The sequence below is a fragment of the Morchella sextelata genome (assembly GCF_020137385.1).
Source record: "Morchella sextelata strain SCLS chromosome Unknown scls_6, whole genome shotgun sequence".
Taxonomy (NCBI): Eukaryota; Fungi; Ascomycota; class Pezizomycetes; order Pezizales; family Morchellaceae; genus Morchella; species Morchella sextelata.
The window spans coordinates 1,269,776-1,288,151 of record NW_025408621.1 but is presented as its reverse complement, the minus strand read 5'-3'; the positions used below and the strand labels follow the sequence as shown (position 1 = coordinate 1,288,151).

Genomic DNA, 18,376 nt, shown 5'->3' with positions numbered 1-18,376 from the left:
TTTTTTTGATGGTTTATGATGGATCTTGATGTTGAGGCGAGGTTGTAAAGAGGTTTGAAGTTTCTACTGACTCTTATCATGGGTTAAGGCTGACGCTGAAGTACTACATGTAGTGTACATCTAGTTTGAGGATTTTAGGGAAACTAGAGCTAGTATATTTCAACATGAATAGATAACTTGAGTGTAGTTGACTGTATTTTGAACAGGGATAAAATAGGCAAGTTCAATAGATATCAAATGCTAAGTGCCTATGTTGATCTAAATTGCAGGGGATATTTCTATTCATCTCTCAAAACGATACTCACCATACCCTAGCGTAAGATCAAATATTTCCAGAAGTTACCTAGCCTAAAGTCAAAAGGTTCCCAAAAATCAGGAGCGGCCAGCTCAAGTTGGTCAATTTCTCAGTACAAGGCGGCTCAAGTAAGGTGGAGAAACGAGATGTCAGCGTAAAATTCACAGGGGATAAAATTCCGTCAAAGCAGATAATAGGTTAGTCTACACTGCTAGTCCTCTCTTTTCATCTTCCAGCGTTCTCTCACCGCACCCTCCCCATCTTTCAAGGTCACGAGTGGTGCCGTTCCGCTATATATCAAATTAAATCATATTCAACCAAACATTTCAAGTTTCATCAGTACGGGGTTCTTCCGAAACAAATAAACATTGTTAGTAGACAGTTTCAAGAATACCCAATTGCATATCTCAGGTTGAACAAAACAAATCATGACTTCTCGAATCTAATTGATCATCTATCTATCCCAGCATACCAAATATCAATACACGATCTCTGATTACCGCACCTCTATCACCACGATTAACATCACCACACATCGCCACAATCGATAGTTATCATGCCAGGCCAGGCATACCATAAGAAATCTGCGTGCACAGATGGTGCCGAGAAAGAGTCATTAGCACGCCACCGACAAGTGTCGTGTAGTTCTCTATATTCACTCTATGATGAAAATGACATCCCGCCTGAAATAAAAAGAATCACTTCAATGCAAAAGGCGGAGCGGTACCCTCCGAGACGTGCCCGTACTGAGAAGAGAGTAACTGAAAGAGTTGCCAAAGAATCGAAAGCTGACACTGCTGCTCGTCAAAAAAGGCCGAAGCCGAAGCTTGAACCCTCAAAACCTGGAACGGAAATGGATCTGGGATATTTGCCGAGCCCTGTATCTGGCAAACAAAGTGCCATGTACGAAAGATTAAAGACGATACCCCCTCCTTTGAACGTCAACAAGTCTGCTCAGAAGCCCGTGGGGGAATACCAGTCAACTGTTAATATTGGTGGCACAAAAAACAGACTTCCCGCTACGTCACAAACCACAGCAATGCCATTTGGAATCATTGGACCGTTTGCGGATACAACCACGACAAATCATGGCACATACCTCGGGACTGCACAAGCTCTTGAGTTAGCAAAAATTGAGCCTGCGTCTGCTCAACTAAAGACCAAACTTCCTCGTCTAATTCCAATTACTGCTCAGTCAACCATCAGGTTTCCCCATCAGAACACACCTACCGTTGCACCATCCATGAATGCCGACTCTAGATCCACCGAAATCGGAAGCTCGTCTACCACCCCACCCGTAAGTCTCTTTACGGCTTCCTTTACTACATTCCACGACATAGAGTTCTCAACCACGGCTCCCTTTATCCGGGGAATATCACAGCCCTTTCCTTCTTCAGAGACTCTCGGCAGCTACCCCCAGTACCCTTACAGCAAAAACCTCAACCACCTCGCCGATGGTTTCGCTGGTACGACACACCCAGGCTTCAATCTTCAGACCGAGCACATTAAGCGCTCTACACCAGGGGGTGACATGGTAACCTACGCAACCAAGAATACCCGTGATGATGAGGACCGTATGAATAGGAACCCGTACTTTCATGATGGAATGAAGAGTATGAGACCGGGGGATATGGATTCAGTCTGGAAGGAAAAGCAAGAAGGGATGAAGGCGAGGAAGAAGGCGATTTCTAAGAGTATGATTTCGGCGCCTATCGGGCTGGTGGTGAAGGATGAGAGAAGGGTGGTCTCGGAGGTTATCATCCCGAAGGATAGTCCTTCGAAGGGAAAGGTTTGGTCGAAGGTATTGAAGATGATGGTTTGAGGCTTGTTATTCTTGCTTCGTTTTTCCTGAGGTTCCATGGGGGTATCGTTGATTGCATCGGATATCATTAGATATCTGCTCCTCGCATTAACTGTCGATTTCGTCAGATTTGCAACTCATCAGATATCGTTAGATATCTATTTTCTCAGTTATCGTCAAATATTTGCTTCGCCAGATAGAATTAGCTTTGATTAAATATACATTGTGGGATTATCACCTTTATCAGCTCAATTTGTCAACTCACTTATGCTCACTATGTTTCTCATAATTCCTAAAATTTCCTCTCAGCTTAATTCATATAAGTCTCCGTCGATATCACCACGTCTGTCATTCATTTAACACATGAAAGTGCTTTTTATTAGAAATCTAAGTTGCCATTTCGTGAACACTGATAGGGGACGAAGTGAAGTGGGTGGTACATGATATGTGTACATATGTATCTTTGACGTGTATGTGTACGTGGACGAAGCTATGCTCCGCTAAGCTTCGACATATAGCTGCCTTGACCGACGAATAAACAAAATATAACCCCTTACAACACGGGTACCCTAAATCCAGCACCAGATTAATGAATCAATCGATAAACCAATCAATCAGTGTAGCACCAGATTTGGTTTAATATGCGAGTGATATCCTATGACTCCGGGTGATCGATACCAATCACCAAGCAATGGATGTGGAACTTATTGGAATATGACACCGAGCTGATTATATATCATGATAGCTACACGCTTTAGTATAAGCCCGAGAAGGGATCATATCAACGAAACCGTGAGAGATGTCGTTGCGATTATATACTAAAGGAGACCTAAACTCCCATGTCTCGTGCCCAGCCCGCTTGTGATTGGCTCTTGATTACACTGCGTGGCTTCTAAACTACACCAGAAAATCATACATGTCTTCATAACCTATTTACTAAATTGCAGTTTTTTGAATCTCTCTTACAATATTTTGTGGAGACAACTTTTGGGTCCTAGTCGACAGGCTTTTTAATGGGCGGCCACATATACGGGCCGGACCGGTCCAAATATACGGGCGGTGGGCCGGGCTTGGAGTTTTCTCTGCTGGGCTGGGCCGGTCCGGATGGCTTTTTGGACCGGTCAAGGAGACTAATATATGAGCTAGTTTATGACTAGATTTCTCCACTCATTATGAGGTAAACACTCAATACGACTGGTTTATAATACCTTTTTTCCTCTTTCGACTTCAATAAATATCATTGGGGGGCCCATATATTTATATGTCTGTGACCGGTCCTCATGCTATATGGGCCAGTCGGTCCGGGCCAAGGTCAAATATGGACCGGTCCAGCCCATTATAAAGCCTGCTAGTCGAGGCTACATTTGTGTCCCTAGTCCCGACCGCTAAGTCTGAGGTTTGCCTAAACCATCGATTAATCAATTAATAAGTTTCAGGGTTAATCAGAAACACTGTGCAGCTGTTTTCTTATGCATTATATACCCCACGTCAACTTTTGTAACCCAAAATGTTTAAATGGGTAGGTGCAACTTCGAGAAATGAAATATTAGAGAAAAAGCGTCTCAAGCGTTTCAAACGTCTACATGCATAGCCAGATAGTACGTACAGCGTGTGGTAAAATTATTGTAGAAGTATGGGAAGGGTCCTAATATTGGCCGAGTCAGCCACTTAAGCCCTGTTTTTAGACCCCTGTTTCTACAATAATTCTACCTCTCGCTGCAGCGCTGTACGGCTTTTGGCTTTGCCAATAAGAACTCTTTGCTACATACATGTACCCATCAGGGTGTACGTATTTGCAGAGACGTAAGGCCGAAAGTCATCAGAGTCATGTTCCGAGGACCAGGCATGGGCGGAGGGCTATCGACGGGATTGCGTAATTAAATTCGATGAGAAAGACGCCATCGACCCTCTGGCCATTGCAGCTCCCGGCCAATAGGGTCGAAACTGTCGCTAAAATGGCTCCACAACATATAGAGCGTTTAAGCTCAGTCGAACAACCTTTTTGTTAAAAGAAAAATTTGGAAAAGAATATATGCAGCTCCTAATGAAACTAGGGTTTGAAACCCGTATATATCCTGTTGATCTTATGTCTGATCATAACCTACTTAGTAACTAGTTCTATCATATATTCACTTAAATATTCTTTAATAAAGGAAACAAGTGAGCTCAAACGCTCTAGACCAGCTAATATGTTCGCCCTAAAATGTTGAAGGTATCTAACAAGAGTGTGCTAGCTGGAGTATGTCATGTCCATGTTGGACGATGTGCAGACAGGCTACGCAAATCATGAAACTAGCTCTTGCGGCTGCCTGGATACCAGATGTTTGGTTGATGTTGCACTAGCTCTGTGGATTGGCCGTGGAGATCGAATGACAAGAGCCAATCATGTATCATGGGATTAATCAGATACGCGTATACGTTTAAGTGAAGAATAGAGCTGATAGGTCTACTTCTTGCTAACCGCGGCTCAGCGGCCTATTTCGATAATTCGATATCATAGAAGCGCAACTCTAATATTAATCCGACGAAACAATGTATCATTAAGTAATCCTAACTTCATACAAAAATTTATCATAATTGTCAGAGATCTCGAGCTCGATAATCACACACGCAGCGGGAACAACCGCATATGGAGATCTTGCGCTGTCCACGCTATCAGCAGCTTCAGTTGGCACAAGTACCGATTATAAGCGGTGCATGTGAGGCTTCAGGAAAGATATTCTAGATAGGGCTTAATTAATTATGTACATATGTATGTGCCCCACGAGATGTTACTCGACTGGTGGCGCTCTTGGCATGATCAGATCTTGCGCCTTGCATGGCCAATTGGCCCATGGCCCCAAAGGCCTCAACACAACGTGTCAACATGAACAAACTACATACATACATACATCATGTAGCTTCGCCTGACTCCGGACTGTACTATAGTCTGTGCAGCTAGCTTTATCTCCGACAGCTTTGATCGCGGACTAGAGTATTGAGAACACAACTCACTTGCCCGATAACAAGAGGTATGTACCTGTCCGGTCGCGGTTTTCTTCATGGACCATCTAAGGTTGACATTTGCAGCCTTGATTACATGTGAAGTATCTACTTTACTACATACATGTAGCTAGAGTACTTTACTGCAGCTGACACTCGAAGTCTAGGCGCACCTCGTGATGTTCGTGAGCAGGGGACATCTTGTGGTCTGAGGGTATGCCGAGGATGCGAATGGCAGCGGATGTGTACGCAGATCATCACGAGCAGCACGGAATACATGCAGATGGTTGGCCACTGTTGTGCGGTCAATGCCCAAAGGAGCTATCTGCGTGTATCATATATCACTCCAGCGTATGTATATGGAATTGACTAAATGAAGGCGTCCACAAGGATTGTCCAGGAAAGTGGGGAAAGATGTCTGCCTACCACCGCCAAGCTTCCCACGGTGCCACGCCAGGAAGCTCTATTAATTGAAAACAATACAGTGTTTAAATTTATTGAGGCGCCGAGTGATTAACCATGAATGACCGAGCGATGCAAGAAATACCGCTCGGTATACTCACCGGATTTCAGAGGGCCAATAATCGAAGCACGTTTACCGATTTAAAGGAACGATTATGATTGCCAGTTTGGGGAAGATATAATAAGGCTCTCGCACGGTGATAAAAGGGACTGTCATGATATGAGTATCGTTATTTATAGACCTTTTCTGTAAGGTCAAGTAGTACATGTACTTTGTTTATTTGTCTAAGCGCAATAGAGAATTTAGACACAATTGAGGGAAAATGACCGGGGTGGCTGCATAAAGATACCTAACCCTCGCAGCTTGCAGTGTGATACGAGGTTTACGCAATGCAAATATTAGGCCCTGGCTGACCATTGGTGCTCATTTTGAGGTATTTAAATAGGTACTGTACAGCTACATGTAGCAGGTACTCTAAATACCACTCTAGGGACTCAGTGTAGGTAGAGTAGAGTACATGCACATATGTAGATACATTATTTAGTTATCAGCCAGCTCAGCGTTCTCAACCAGCAGCACATGCCGTATCCTGTGCGAATCATATGCAAGAACTGATGCAAGTAATCAGTTATATGGCTCAATTCACCATATGTAGGGGATGGGTGTGCCAACTTGAGTGGCATTAAATTTTGGAGGGAGCCTCAAGTCAAAACCCTAAACCACGCTTCTTTCGAGCTAAAAGTCGGTTTCTGCCAATGAGAATTCAAGTTGACACACTCACCCCATATGGTGAATTGAGCCATATTTGTTTTGGTCTGATCCCCTTCAAGACAAGGCCTAAGCGACAACACTACATACTCGCAATTTCACAGCGTTTCCGGACGCAACTGCTATTGCATACACAGAAAAAACCCGCCAAGGCTATCTTTTGTATGGCATGCAATAGTGGTCGCGTCCGGAAATGTCAAAAAACTACGAGTAGTCTCTTCCTGAAGTTTTTGAACTGGGCCATTATTGCATACATCCAAAATCATGAGCTTGGCGTGTTTTTGTATGGTATAGGAAAATACGAGTATGTATATGTAGAGTAGATGATTGTCTGCAAGGATTGACATCGCTAGAGTAACTCCGGAACGTTTTATCCATAACGTCCACATCGAGGTCTATGTGCAATAGAGCATGATTAAATCAAAAGTAAGAGCACATACCTGTTTAAAGTTCTGGAGATAGCTGAAGATCAACCTAGTCGCGGAGGAATGGGTTGCTCGAAAGAACTAAGGTCGGATACATGTTCCTCGTAGGGAAGGTCCACGAGGGTAATAACATAAGACGACTTCGGATCCTGATAAGAGATGAATTGCACACCACATCTTGAATCATTCGTTACCTTCACAAAGACAAGTACTGGTACTCTGGTTCCCCAATTCTTATTATCTAAGCTATAAGCAGCATAAAAGCCAACAGCCAGCCACTTCAGCTAGATGCAGAAGCCTAGTGATCATGAGAAGCCGGTAAGTACGCTGAATACTGATTCGAAATACTGCTAGTGTCATATTGTTTACATGTAAATTCGGCTACCTAGCTTGAATACCTCCATGTAGTCCATTTTAGAATCGAGGAATTGATTGGATGCTATTTTTAGGAGACGTTAGATGGCAGAGCTCAGTCATGATGTTACATAATACAGCCTGCTTTTCTTGATATAAGTACCGCCGCCTCGACCAGCTCGATGCTAAGTATATCCCGGTATTCCCGGGCTCTATCATGAAAATGTCTGATCGTGTTGTTTACGAGTGGCCAAAGGGCGAGCGTGGTAGTAAAATAGCAGCGAGTAAAATCACCGCTAAATACATTGAAACTTGTGTCGGCGCCGATGTTGCCGATTTGGCCAAAGTAAGTACTTATTTGTTATCAAATGCCAACCCTCGCTCCCTTTACCAGAATTAGAATCTTACCTCCAGATAGATAGTTTTTAATAATCCTTCATCCCGATTCCATCAGGAATGGACTGCGGCTGTCAAGTCCTGTGATCCGCTTGATAAGGGAGAAACTCGAGATAGAAGATGGACAGAGTTTAGGATCAGGTGCGGGGCTACGCTGATTGAAGCGATGATTACGGATATTAGAAGTGACCCTACACTATCTATGCAGTTGAACCCCAGCGACTTTGTGGATCACTGGGTGTTTTCTAAGTGGATATATGATTACTGGCTCGCGGCTAGTCGTGGGAATCTTAACTGGGCAGGGAAAGGCAAACAAACATGTAAGTTTGGTTACAGTCACTCAAGGTCGACATAGCAATCAACTAATCTTATTCCGCAGATACACCAAAATCACCTCAAAAGATAATGGCAGCGCCTCCTCATAGTATATAATCCCGCTCAATATTTTTGAATGATAACGAAACTTGAACTTGAGGCTAATATTCATTCTTTAGCGAATGATTCACAAGAATCGCGGGAGTCACCACCTGCAAGAAAAGTAATGAGTATCGCCGAATTAGCGTCCTAGGAGTCTCTTGGGAGGGTTTCTTAATTATTGTGCCTTTTTTCCTACGTTTTCTCTTTTTCGTATTCCCTATCATCTTTTTTTTTCTCCTTTCTGCTAATTTGGTTTCTCGGCATACATATTTACAAGATAAAAAGCTGAGTTAAAAATTTACACAAACACTTGCAAATCATTCATCATGGTACCACAGCGGCTGTTGCCGTATGCATCACAAAAGATGATGCAAGAGACTGAATCCGACTAAACATTCAAACAAATCCCTCCTTCGAAATGATTTACTCAGGCTGGGAGGCTGGACCTTGGCGTGCGCTCAGTAGCTGGTGGTTACTCATATACTGCGCGTGCTGCAAGAGAATATTCCTGGGCTTTGCTTCCATCAGCACAGGACCTTTTCTAAGCCTTGGCCTCTCGCACTGTCTCAAGTGACAACAGTTCTGAGACGGGGACACTAGTGCGATACAAGACGTGCACCGCAGCTTGTCTTACCCGATCTTCTCCCGTGGTAAACTGATTGTAGTCCGGATCTGTTCGGGTCAAGTGCCTCGACAGTGACGACGGCGACCGCATGCCCGTCGTAGAGTAAGTGCGAATCCTCCAAGACAACCTCGCGTAGCAAAGTGACAGCTAGGTAAGATTCATCTGGGGTGATTTACTGATCTTGTAGGGTCTAAACCCCTGACTGACTTGGAATCTCAAAGGATCCATCCCAAGGCAGAAAACCGTGACACGCTCGTGTCTGGTATGGACTTGGCTGAAAGCTAAGCTTTTGTTAAGAGTCAGTCAGGGGTTCGAATTGGAGCGTGCGGGTACCTCAAATCCTCAGGTGCTGCTTTAAGTCTGTTCAAGATATATACTGGGCCATGTAGTCTCGTTCCCGGACTGTTTTGTTGTCGCACTTCGTGGAGACACAAAAACGTTAAACACGGGCACGAGACGATGGGCCATGCTTACATGTAGCTATAGCTGGATACAAAAGTACATGTATCTAGTCGGACAATCAGATATTTTAGCTAATCGAGAGAATTTGATCAATCAGGCCATGTACCTCAAATTGGACTGGAAACAAACCGTAGGTGTTTCGCTTTTTTGACATTGAAAAATACACACATTCCATACTATTCTTCCAGAGTACACGTTCATTCCTTTCCGTTTTTGTTTACATTCCTCATCCCGCCATACCCACTCCAACCTCTCCTAACCCCCAGACAACCATTGAACCTTATCCCCTCCCTATTTCCTGTCTCCCCCTCTTTACCTCCTCTCATTAACACCATCACGGCCGCCATCGGCCTCATCCTGTCAATACCACCAGACACAACGTATACTACAAAGGCCTTACAACGTCCGTCTGTCATTGACAACCACAGACCCAAACCTCTCGACTCAAGCCTACATCTCAAGGCTCCACATCGATCTTCAAACCTCCAGCCAACCGTTCAACAAAACGGGACCACAGAAATGACCGCCCTCATACGACCACCCAGAAGAAAGCTTCTCGGCCCAAGACCAATGCCCGGGAAGCCAGCCCCTTACTGGTCTGCGCTGCCGCTGTTCATGAGGCCCCGATGCCCTAGGCTACCAGACGCCGATAAAGGTGCGATGGTTGCGTCAATGAAGTAATCAGTTGGTTGGTTCTCTGCTATAGAGAAGGGGGTGAGCATAATTACGACCGAGAGCTTCCCATGGTGGTGGATATATCGGCATCGAAAACTAGAGAGAGCATATGGAGGAGAATAAAGAGCTGTTAACTGGTAATTTTAATAATAAAACTGTGTTTCTTTGGGGGGGTTGGCTGCCTGGTCTTGTGTTGCCATTTTTTACTTATGGATTTTGCTCGTTTCGGCTGTGGGAGATGTCGGCTTTCATGCATTTTGGATCGTGTGCCAATCAGGCTCTCTTATGGGCTATGGGCCTGGATTCGTGGATATATTGGATCAGGGAAGAAGGAATACTTTGGGGCTTGGGGGGTCACCATTATTTATATCCATCTTCGACCCTCCTTTGAGTCTAGTAAGGCTACGGTCTTGTGGATGTTCTTATTTAAGCACAAATCACCCCACCAATCGAGCAAATCTCACACCACAGGTTTATTTCAATTCGATATATCAAAAGCAGAATGGAGAACGAAAGTCGACTTTGGTGACATATCATGAAAAAAAAAAAAGACCTCAAGGAGAATGTTCTTTGGGCCGGCAAAATGTTCCTGGAATGAGACTTTTCTAAAAAGTTTATATTCAGCAGAACCATTTCCACTCTGCGATGGTATTCGAGCAACAAATTCAAAAAATCCGCAATATATTGGCTCACTTATTTCAACCAGATAATACGATATTAGAGGTAGGGCTTCTGGGGGGAATGACTACTATAAAATGTGCGATATTCGAAAAATACAATAAGAAGAGGTAGGCAGCATATTTATCGTGTGTGTTAGATTTTTCTTGGTCTGCAGGCGCTATCAATCGAGCACAGCGTCTATGTAGAAGGTATGATCTTTTGAAATCACATAATAAACATCGTTAGCCATCCATTACTAAAAAATGAAGAAAGAGAATACAACAATAACCCCGAACCTGATACAGTGAACGTCATTATACTACACGGACCTGAATTATTATTGTATCCCACCACCCTGTACCCATACATGCATGTACGGATCCCGGCTACCAGTCTTATTGGGCAGCACAACTATCGCTTAAAAGCTTGACCTTTTAGTGCCGCTCAGGGTTTGAACTACAAGCTGTCTTATTGGAGGAGAAGACTGAACCACTCTCTACTGAACTACGCATATACCACCACTCCACGAGTCCATGTTTACCTCAGGTAACATACTGTACACCTTATGCCTGCTGATTGGGGCATAAAATCGAACTCGCAAAGTACGACGGCATGTAATATGCAGTGCTATCCCGAGAATGCAGTGTTTCTTGTTCCCTTATCGGGCCATAAGTTTTTGGTCTCCTCAAATACTCATTGAAAAAAGAAAATGAAATAAAAAAGGTTTGCGAACGAGTCTCTACCTAGGAGCCGACGTTGCTACAGTTATTATGTGGGTGGTATTGAGTCCATATTTCTGGGCTGGGCTCGTAGTATATATACGCTACTTTGGCAATATAGTACGAGTGGTATAATTGATTAATTATACTACGTGCCAGGTGCAAACAATCCTCTGACCAGTGCACGACTCTGTAACTTGGAGCAATCCTTAACTAGTTACTCTCAAAGTCAGCCAGACAAATACAACCCTCAAATACAGAAAAGCATTCCCCCACACTTCACTGCCTCAGCTAGAACCACATCCCCCCGCGCAGTCCCACCTATCCAACCCAGACCCTCCACTACCACTTGATCTTCACAAGCTCCCTATACCCCGTCCGTCTCTTCACCTCCTCCGCCTCCTCCACCGACACCCCCATCCTCTCACTCCTCACATGCCTCACCTTCCACCACCTGTTCACCACATGCATCCGATACGACCACGCCATCCCCGTCTCGCACAGTAGCAGATACGCGATCGTCTCTTCCCAGCTCGAAAAGCTCATGGGCGTCTCCTTCCCCTCATGCTCGTAGCTTTTCGTCAGGCAGTACCAGCACCTGAACCACATGCGCTGCATGTCGGGGTATATCCCCCGCAGCTGGCAGGCGGTGTAGCCGCGCGCGGTGACCTCCTCCTCGATTGGCTTTGCGCAGAGGACGACGTACTCGGCACCCCAAAGGCAGCGGCAGGAGAATTGGACGAGGCGGTAGTAGCACATTATATAAGAGGGCGTCTGTGGGAATTGATTTTTGATTTTTGGTTACGTTGGTTGTTGGTTTTTGGTGGAGAGGAAGGTGAAGAGAGGTTTGAGTTTGGGGAGGGGAGGGGAAGCGAGAGGAAGATGTGTTCGTTTATGTTTGTGTGTTGAAGAATATCTTGCAAGAACGATATTAGTGAGATATATATAGTAGCGTTTTCTTTTTTTTTTTCTTCGAAACTCTAGCCTCTTCCAGGGAGTATCTAGCTATATATAGCACTTTCACGATTCTGTTCCAGCTTGTAACTAATCGTATAAAGGGTCAATAGTATGAACCACCCGAGGATAGTGATTCAAGATTTAGAAGAATATAATGGCACGTTCGTGTACAGCAAAAAAGATCTTCTGATTGCACAAGAAAACGCCCAAATCACGGAGAATCACTCGCTTCACCAATCACGAAATCCGAATCAACAAGCCGTGCAAACCCAATTCGGGTGCAAGAAAGCAGTCGGTGTATTCTGGATACACAAACAAAAAGCGAAATCACACCAAATCACTCGCTTTACCAATCTCCATGCAGCACAAAAGCCAAACCGACAAGCCGTGTAAACCCAGTGCAAACTCTAGCACCCCCATACCACCACCATCTTTCTTTTCTACCACTTGAAAAAAGAAGTCGTTATCCTTTCAACCCCCATAAAGCGCTCTATACCCCGGCCACCTGTCCCCACGCGCGCAGCAAAGCGATCAGCACCAACACCATCACTAGCATCACTGCAGCCCTGACCAGCACATCTCTAATCACAAGCCACAGTATCACCTCCGCAAACCCTCCCACTGCAAGTCATGGCCCCAGCAGCCTCGGCATTGCCCTCCGGACGCGGCGGTACCCAAGTACTGCCCACCTCTCGGGAACTCTCATCCAGCGTGCGCCTGCAGTGTCACCGTTGATCCAGGTTGTGTATCTGGTCTTCATTGAGGTTGCAGATGGCATTTCTGTTGTCTTTGGTGGTGGTGGTAGTGGTGGTGGTGGTAGTTTGGTGATTAGGAATTTAGGGATTCGGGGGTAAGCAGTGCTGGAAGAGATATCAAGGAGGGCTTAATATAGATGTGAGGTGTAGATGTTGAGATGTGACGGTCTTGGTGGGTTGAAAATGGAGGGTTGAAGATTTGACGTTGAATGTGCATGTGGTGGAGTGGTGGTATACGTATAATCGTTGGTTGACGACACATTTTCAAGTACCCGACTCTACACTAGCTAGACGGAAACGTTTCTAGGTCTACTTCTTTCCCGTGGTCTGGATGACGAATCGCGGAACCCTCTACCTACCTACAACGCACACGCCAATATTCACGAGATCTTGAAATTAAAAGGCCATTTTCATGGGGAAAGGCGGGAAAAAAATACCCAGCCACAAGACCGATGGTAGAGCTAATGCTCACCCGCACAACGACAAGTCCTGGGTTCTTTTTGGAAAGGTCCATCACCAGGTCTATCTAGGGAAACGGAAAATTAAGAACTCTCGAGATTTGGGCAGCTTAAGACTGGCATTAGCTCATACTCAACTACTTTGAAATCCTTTTTCAAGTTTACACACAGCAGACGAGGTCTCATCTCCGTACGTTTTGGGGTGGAGTGGGTCACTTTCTCACTATGGGAACGGTGTCCAAAAAGGTCTAGACGTAGTTATCTTATTATTCTGGACTCTGGAATTTACGCTTTATCGACGACTTTTTTAGATTTGTGCCGTTGAAGGTGGAATATAAAAACTATAGCTGTCGTGAGTTGAATCTCGGTATGTGGTCATATCGATGTATGTACTACCTCATGCTTTATCGTGATCAGCTACGCTATCGTTTCATTGGGTCTTGGTAGTTTTCTGCTTACCAAGAATCAACACATTTATCAAACTTCAAGATTTGAAAGTTTTCTGTGATACGGTGGAAGGTCGTCTAAATGAAAGGTACCAGAAGCGTATATCGGAGATAGCTATCGTAGTGAAAAGCACGTGCCAGAAAGCCAGGCATTACTTGATCCATATTTTGTAAAGTATTCCTGTCGTAGAGAGAGTTGGGTACAGTCGTTCACTGGCCGGTATCGACGGACACTGGATCCATGGATGTCGACGGACACTGGGTGTTGCCGGATTCAACAAAAAGAGAAAAGCAAAACACTCAAGCTCTTTCTCTGGCTTAAACTCCCTGTCAGCTAACACCGTATCTCATTTCCAATAAAGCTCCGGGTGCGCTGGTGAAAGAATCGCCCCCAGAAAACAATCTGTTGATAGGCGGGCGCAATGGGCGCCAGGTGAGTACGCAAAAACGCTGCATGCATGCCAAACTCAACCCATCGACGATAGTTAAGTCGCTTCTACCACCGTGGCCTCCCTCCGGAAACACATATATACCTTCGTTTGGTAGGTCCTCTAGGTAGGCTCGAGGTTTAAATTTGCAGCCTTGTCATTAGAGTAGGCTAGTCTGGTTTTGCATGACACGTACTCTACATGCAGGTACACATGTACCAGTACATAATAATAGATCACAAAGGTCGAGCCTATAGTACCAAGATAATGTCTTCAAAGGTCGAGCCTACGACACGGGCTAGCCAATCATAAGCGATTTATATGTCTTGGCATGGCACTAGTACGTATGTAGAACAAGTAACAACAACAACGCCTGGCCCAAACAATATCAATATCGATATATCGTGAGCTCCGTACGTATTGACCGAGTCTCTTGAATACCCGCACTTGGGCATTTATTCACATATGTTTCTATAGGGAAACAGCACTCATAGATTCTTAGACCAGTTCTGTTATGTCGTTAGTCCAACAGGGATAACTACATGTAAATAATATATGCAATTAACACTGTTTTCACTTAACTTTGTAACGTTGTGAACTGCTTCACTTATTCAACAATCATTGGCGTAAGATGTCTTTTAGTAGAGATTTATGGGGAGAAGGTAAAAGTAAGCTTGAAGGTAAATACATGTAGTAAATATATGCTCTCAACTAAAAGTTACTAGCTGCTGTGGATGTTCTCACTACATGTACAGATAGCCTGTAGGTCTACATGCAGAGTAGACACTACATTTGCCTACTACGTACTTAATTATAGGCTCACATCATGAATGTATTTACATACTCCGTAGTAGGTACTGCTTAGGTCTTGGTGTATACTGGGGAGGAGTATATATTCAAAGCCGCCCCCCATCCACATTTCGAGAGCTTTTTCGACATTTTGCTGCCCTAGATTCTTCTACTAATAAACTGAAAAGCATCTAACCTATCAGATACGCAATATTGAGCAAACCCTAGCAGCCATGTCTCAGCAACCGGATGATTGGAGTGTTAATGATCACCTGCATGATGCAAGGTGATTGCTTCTTTTTTTTTTTTTCGCTAATGTACATATGCACAGTACCCACATGTACACGCGGTTGCCTTTAAATTATGTGTACATCTCTACGTATGAATACGTACTCTTGCCACCGGAAGATCATCTCATTCAACAAGCTACCGAGGAAGTTGCCCGTGCGCATGCATATGGCCAAGAATTCCCCCTTCCCTTATCCCCTATCCTATCCGCACCTCGGCCTCCTATCGCGGTTCCCGCAGCAGTCCTAGCTCAGGACGCGCCCGCGGCTCTCCCTGCAGCTGCCTATCCAGCCGAAGAACCCAACCGCTGTCACCCGCCTCCAGGTCGCTGTGCCGGAAACTTTGAGTATGTCCTTACAGACCTTCCTATTACTATCGAGATAAACATCTAATGTTCCCCCTCAGCGGTCCCCACGAATGTATTTGGAGCGGCAGAAAGCTCACCATATCATGCACCACGTGTGGCAAAGTCTTCCCACGTAAGAGTGACTTCAACCGTCACTATAATAATATCCATGATAAGACCTTGCATCATTGTCCGTTCCTGGGCTGCAGCAGCGTCTTCGCCCGCCACGACAACGTCATTCCGCACCGCAGGAGTTTCCACGGAGAGATCATCGAAGTCAGAAAGGCAGCACCGCCCGGCAGCAGGGTCAGAGCCCGCGCTCGGGCTGCGGAGAATAGTAGAGACGGCGCCAAGGGTAGGAACATGGACGTTGCCGTTGCCGAGTAGTCAGACAGTATTGGGAATCGAAGCCCGTTTATGAAGGAGTAGCACGTCGTTTTACGGAGGAGAAGAGGATATGAGTGGTACTTTCGTTTTTTCTTTCTTTTTTTTCGTCTTGAAGTGGAGGATTGGGTATGAGGTTGCGCAATTGCGTCGGAATGTCTTTGCTCATTCATTGCTCTTTCTTTTGTTTTTGTTTTTGGTCGCCTTGGCAGGTGTTGTTCCTATGTATGTTGAATTTGAAATTGTTTGTGACGTCTGCTCCGCGTGCGTTGATCTTAGAGTTGGTCCTATGTTTTCCGTATATCCTCTTGCGATGGGGCTTTGGTGGTGAGTTTGTAGAAGATCTATTGAGGTAGGTAAATGTCGTGAAGGACCGGACAGTCGCACGAACACGCGGCCTAGTCTACATGTAGTGAGCATCCGTGGCTTCTTCTCTTTATCCTGGGGTTAACAACATTCGAATATCAGAATCGTTTTCGAACTATACATTCGGATGACAGTTTTAATATCTGTACAGTAGACTCTCGCTATAAGGATATTTGATATAAGGATATACTCGCTATAAGGATACCAGTGGCCGTTCCGCAACCGCCGTTTTGCTAGCATTCCCCACTTTCTATAAGGATAATTCGCTATTAATTCGCTATAAGGATACATATTCTTGGTCCCGACCGTATTCTTATAGCGAGAGCCTACTGTATCGTCTTCCACGTGGTGTCAGGATTTGGTTTTCGATTCGCCCTTCGGCATGCAGCGCTCATGCAATCGTCCAGTAACACAAGTGCCGGTATGATATGTTTGAATTCAATCATTTAGCAAAGTTTATTGATACTCCAGCAATATGAAGAGAGCCTGTGCAGGTATACTAGTACTTGGTAGTGATTATTCTTTGGTTTTGGCCTCTGGGCGCCCTGGGTTGGCTTCTTCGGGCTGACGTTGGTTCACCAAAAGAATCAAGGCTTTCACAGGTTTTATTGCGATATGGGCTTTTGTTCCTGCAACCGGGATTTTTGTTTAACGGGATTCTATATTTATGTAGCTCTGGACATATCCCCGTAATATAGATGTTTCTTTAGTGGTCTCCAATCCTGGACAAGGGCTCAGAGAGTGATAGTTCATGAAGCGCTGAGTCAGCACAGTTCCGTGGATCTATTGTGTCTTGCCAAGGCTTTGTTGAACCTCATGCCAAGGAATCTCGATCCTGACACTCTGCATGTCCTCAGGCTCCATGCATGCCCTCAGGCTCCAGAATGACCGTGGCTTGGTTTCAGTTCATGTATGTCAGCAAAGTGTAGTTATTGTGAAATAGCGATCTGTGATTGCTGGCCGAGAGCCTCCAGTGCTTCTAAGTAAAGTGTCACATGTTCTCTCCATAGGGACTCTATGTAGAGTACGAGCCTTGATCACAGCATGTGGGGTGGAAAATGAAATATTTCTTCCCACGAATCAGGTACAGATTTGACAAGAGGTTCGAGAAGAGACGGTCGACTAAATTTCAAGCAGACACAGTACTATATACTGTAAGTTCACTACGATATTCCCGCTAATTCAAATTCGCTGGTAATACGGAATTTGTACGGTACGCGGTGTTCTTGTTGAGGCAGCGATTTCACCCCGTTTTTTTTTTTTTTGTAAAGTGAGGAGTTGTAGGAATGTGGGGGTGATCGTGAGGAGGTACAGAGAATGGTATCTACATATCGATATTCTATAGGGGGACTACGTACGTAATATACCTCGTACCTGCACATTCTAGAATGATGCAATAGCGATTTCGACCTCGCAGGGGTAATCTAGCTAGACATTTCGATACCGCAGGAGAATCCAGCGGCCAGCTGTAAATTGGATGAAAAAATATAAAGAGCCACCCACCCCCCATCCCACTTCACAGCCTTTTGCCCACCTCATACACCGAACCTCTGCTCCTCTATTCTACGCCCTGCCCCAACAACTAATCTAAACTTTGAATACCCCTGCTACGCCACTGACTTTGCGATTCGCCCGACATGTCTCAAAACAAACCTGATCCATGCACCTGCAGAGACATGCAGCTGCAGGACGGGTGAGTAATTTTTTTTGACGCTAATGCATACCGTGACCCTGGGCCACCTTTCGGGCTTATAGAGCGTCCGCTTTTAAAAATCTGGAGTTATTGTGTACACGTGGTTGCTATAACCATCTCTGGGATATTGATGGTGAACACCAAAAGATCGAGGGATGGCCCTTTGTTTCTACTGGTGAAATTCGCCGATATTACGCCAATCGCGATGCCGGCTGGATCCTGAATATACATGGCGCGCGCTGTGAAAGGGGGCCACTTGTGTACTTAAATCGGAATCCTTTGTGTACAAAGGGTAAAAACCCACCCCGGCCTAATTCTGTTATTGGTGACTGCGTTATTGGCTTGCATTCCTCAAAGTAAGTTCCTGTTCTCCCAGAACCCACTTTCCAAATAATCTAATTAATTCTTAACAGAATACCCCACT

The 18,376-nt window shown here is 44.9% G+C and overlaps 4 protein-coding genes across 4 annotated transcripts; 3 read left to right on the top strand and 1 right to left on the bottom strand.

Annotated features, from left to right (window-relative positions):
- Positions 1–1,001: 1,001 nt before the first annotated feature.
- H6S33_011468 (uncharacterized protein) lies at positions 1,002–2,117 on the top strand (the record flags this gene model as incomplete). Its single annotated transcript, XM_044842833.1, has 1 exon — positions 1,002–2,117. One exon carries the CDS (start codon positions 1,002–1,004, stop codon positions 2,115–2,117), a length of 1,116 nt encoding a protein of 371 aa, XP_044696236.1.
- Positions 2,118–7,305: 5,188 nt separating this feature from the next.
- On the top strand, positions 7,306–8,052 carry H6S33_011467 (uncharacterized protein; the record flags this gene model as incomplete). Its single annotated transcript, XM_044842832.1, has 4 exons — positions 7,306–7,434; positions 7,507–7,804; positions 7,864–7,908; positions 7,979–8,052. 4 exons carry the CDS (start codon positions 7,306–7,308, stop codon positions 8,050–8,052), a joined length of 546 nt encoding a protein of 181 aa, XP_044696235.1.
- A 3,332-nt stretch (positions 8,053–11,384) lies between these two features.
- Positions 11,385–11,801, bottom strand: H6S33_011466 (uncharacterized protein; the record flags this gene model as incomplete). The annotated part of the gene is made up of 1 exon (XM_044842831.1): positions 11,385–11,801. The coding sequence occupies one exon, from the start codon at positions 11,799–11,801 to the stop codon at positions 11,385–11,387; it is 417 nt and encodes a 138-aa protein (XP_044696234.1).
- A 3,307-nt stretch (positions 11,802–15,108) lies between these two features.
- H6S33_011465 (uncharacterized protein) lies at positions 15,109–15,896 on the top strand (the record flags this gene model as incomplete). Its single annotated transcript, XM_044842830.1, has 3 exons — positions 15,109–15,161; positions 15,207–15,509; positions 15,569–15,896. The coding sequence occupies 3 exons, from the start codon at positions 15,109–15,111 to the stop codon at positions 15,894–15,896; spliced, it is 684 nt and encodes a 227-aa protein (XP_044696233.1).
- Between the last annotated feature and the right edge of the window lie 2,480 nt (positions 15,897–18,376).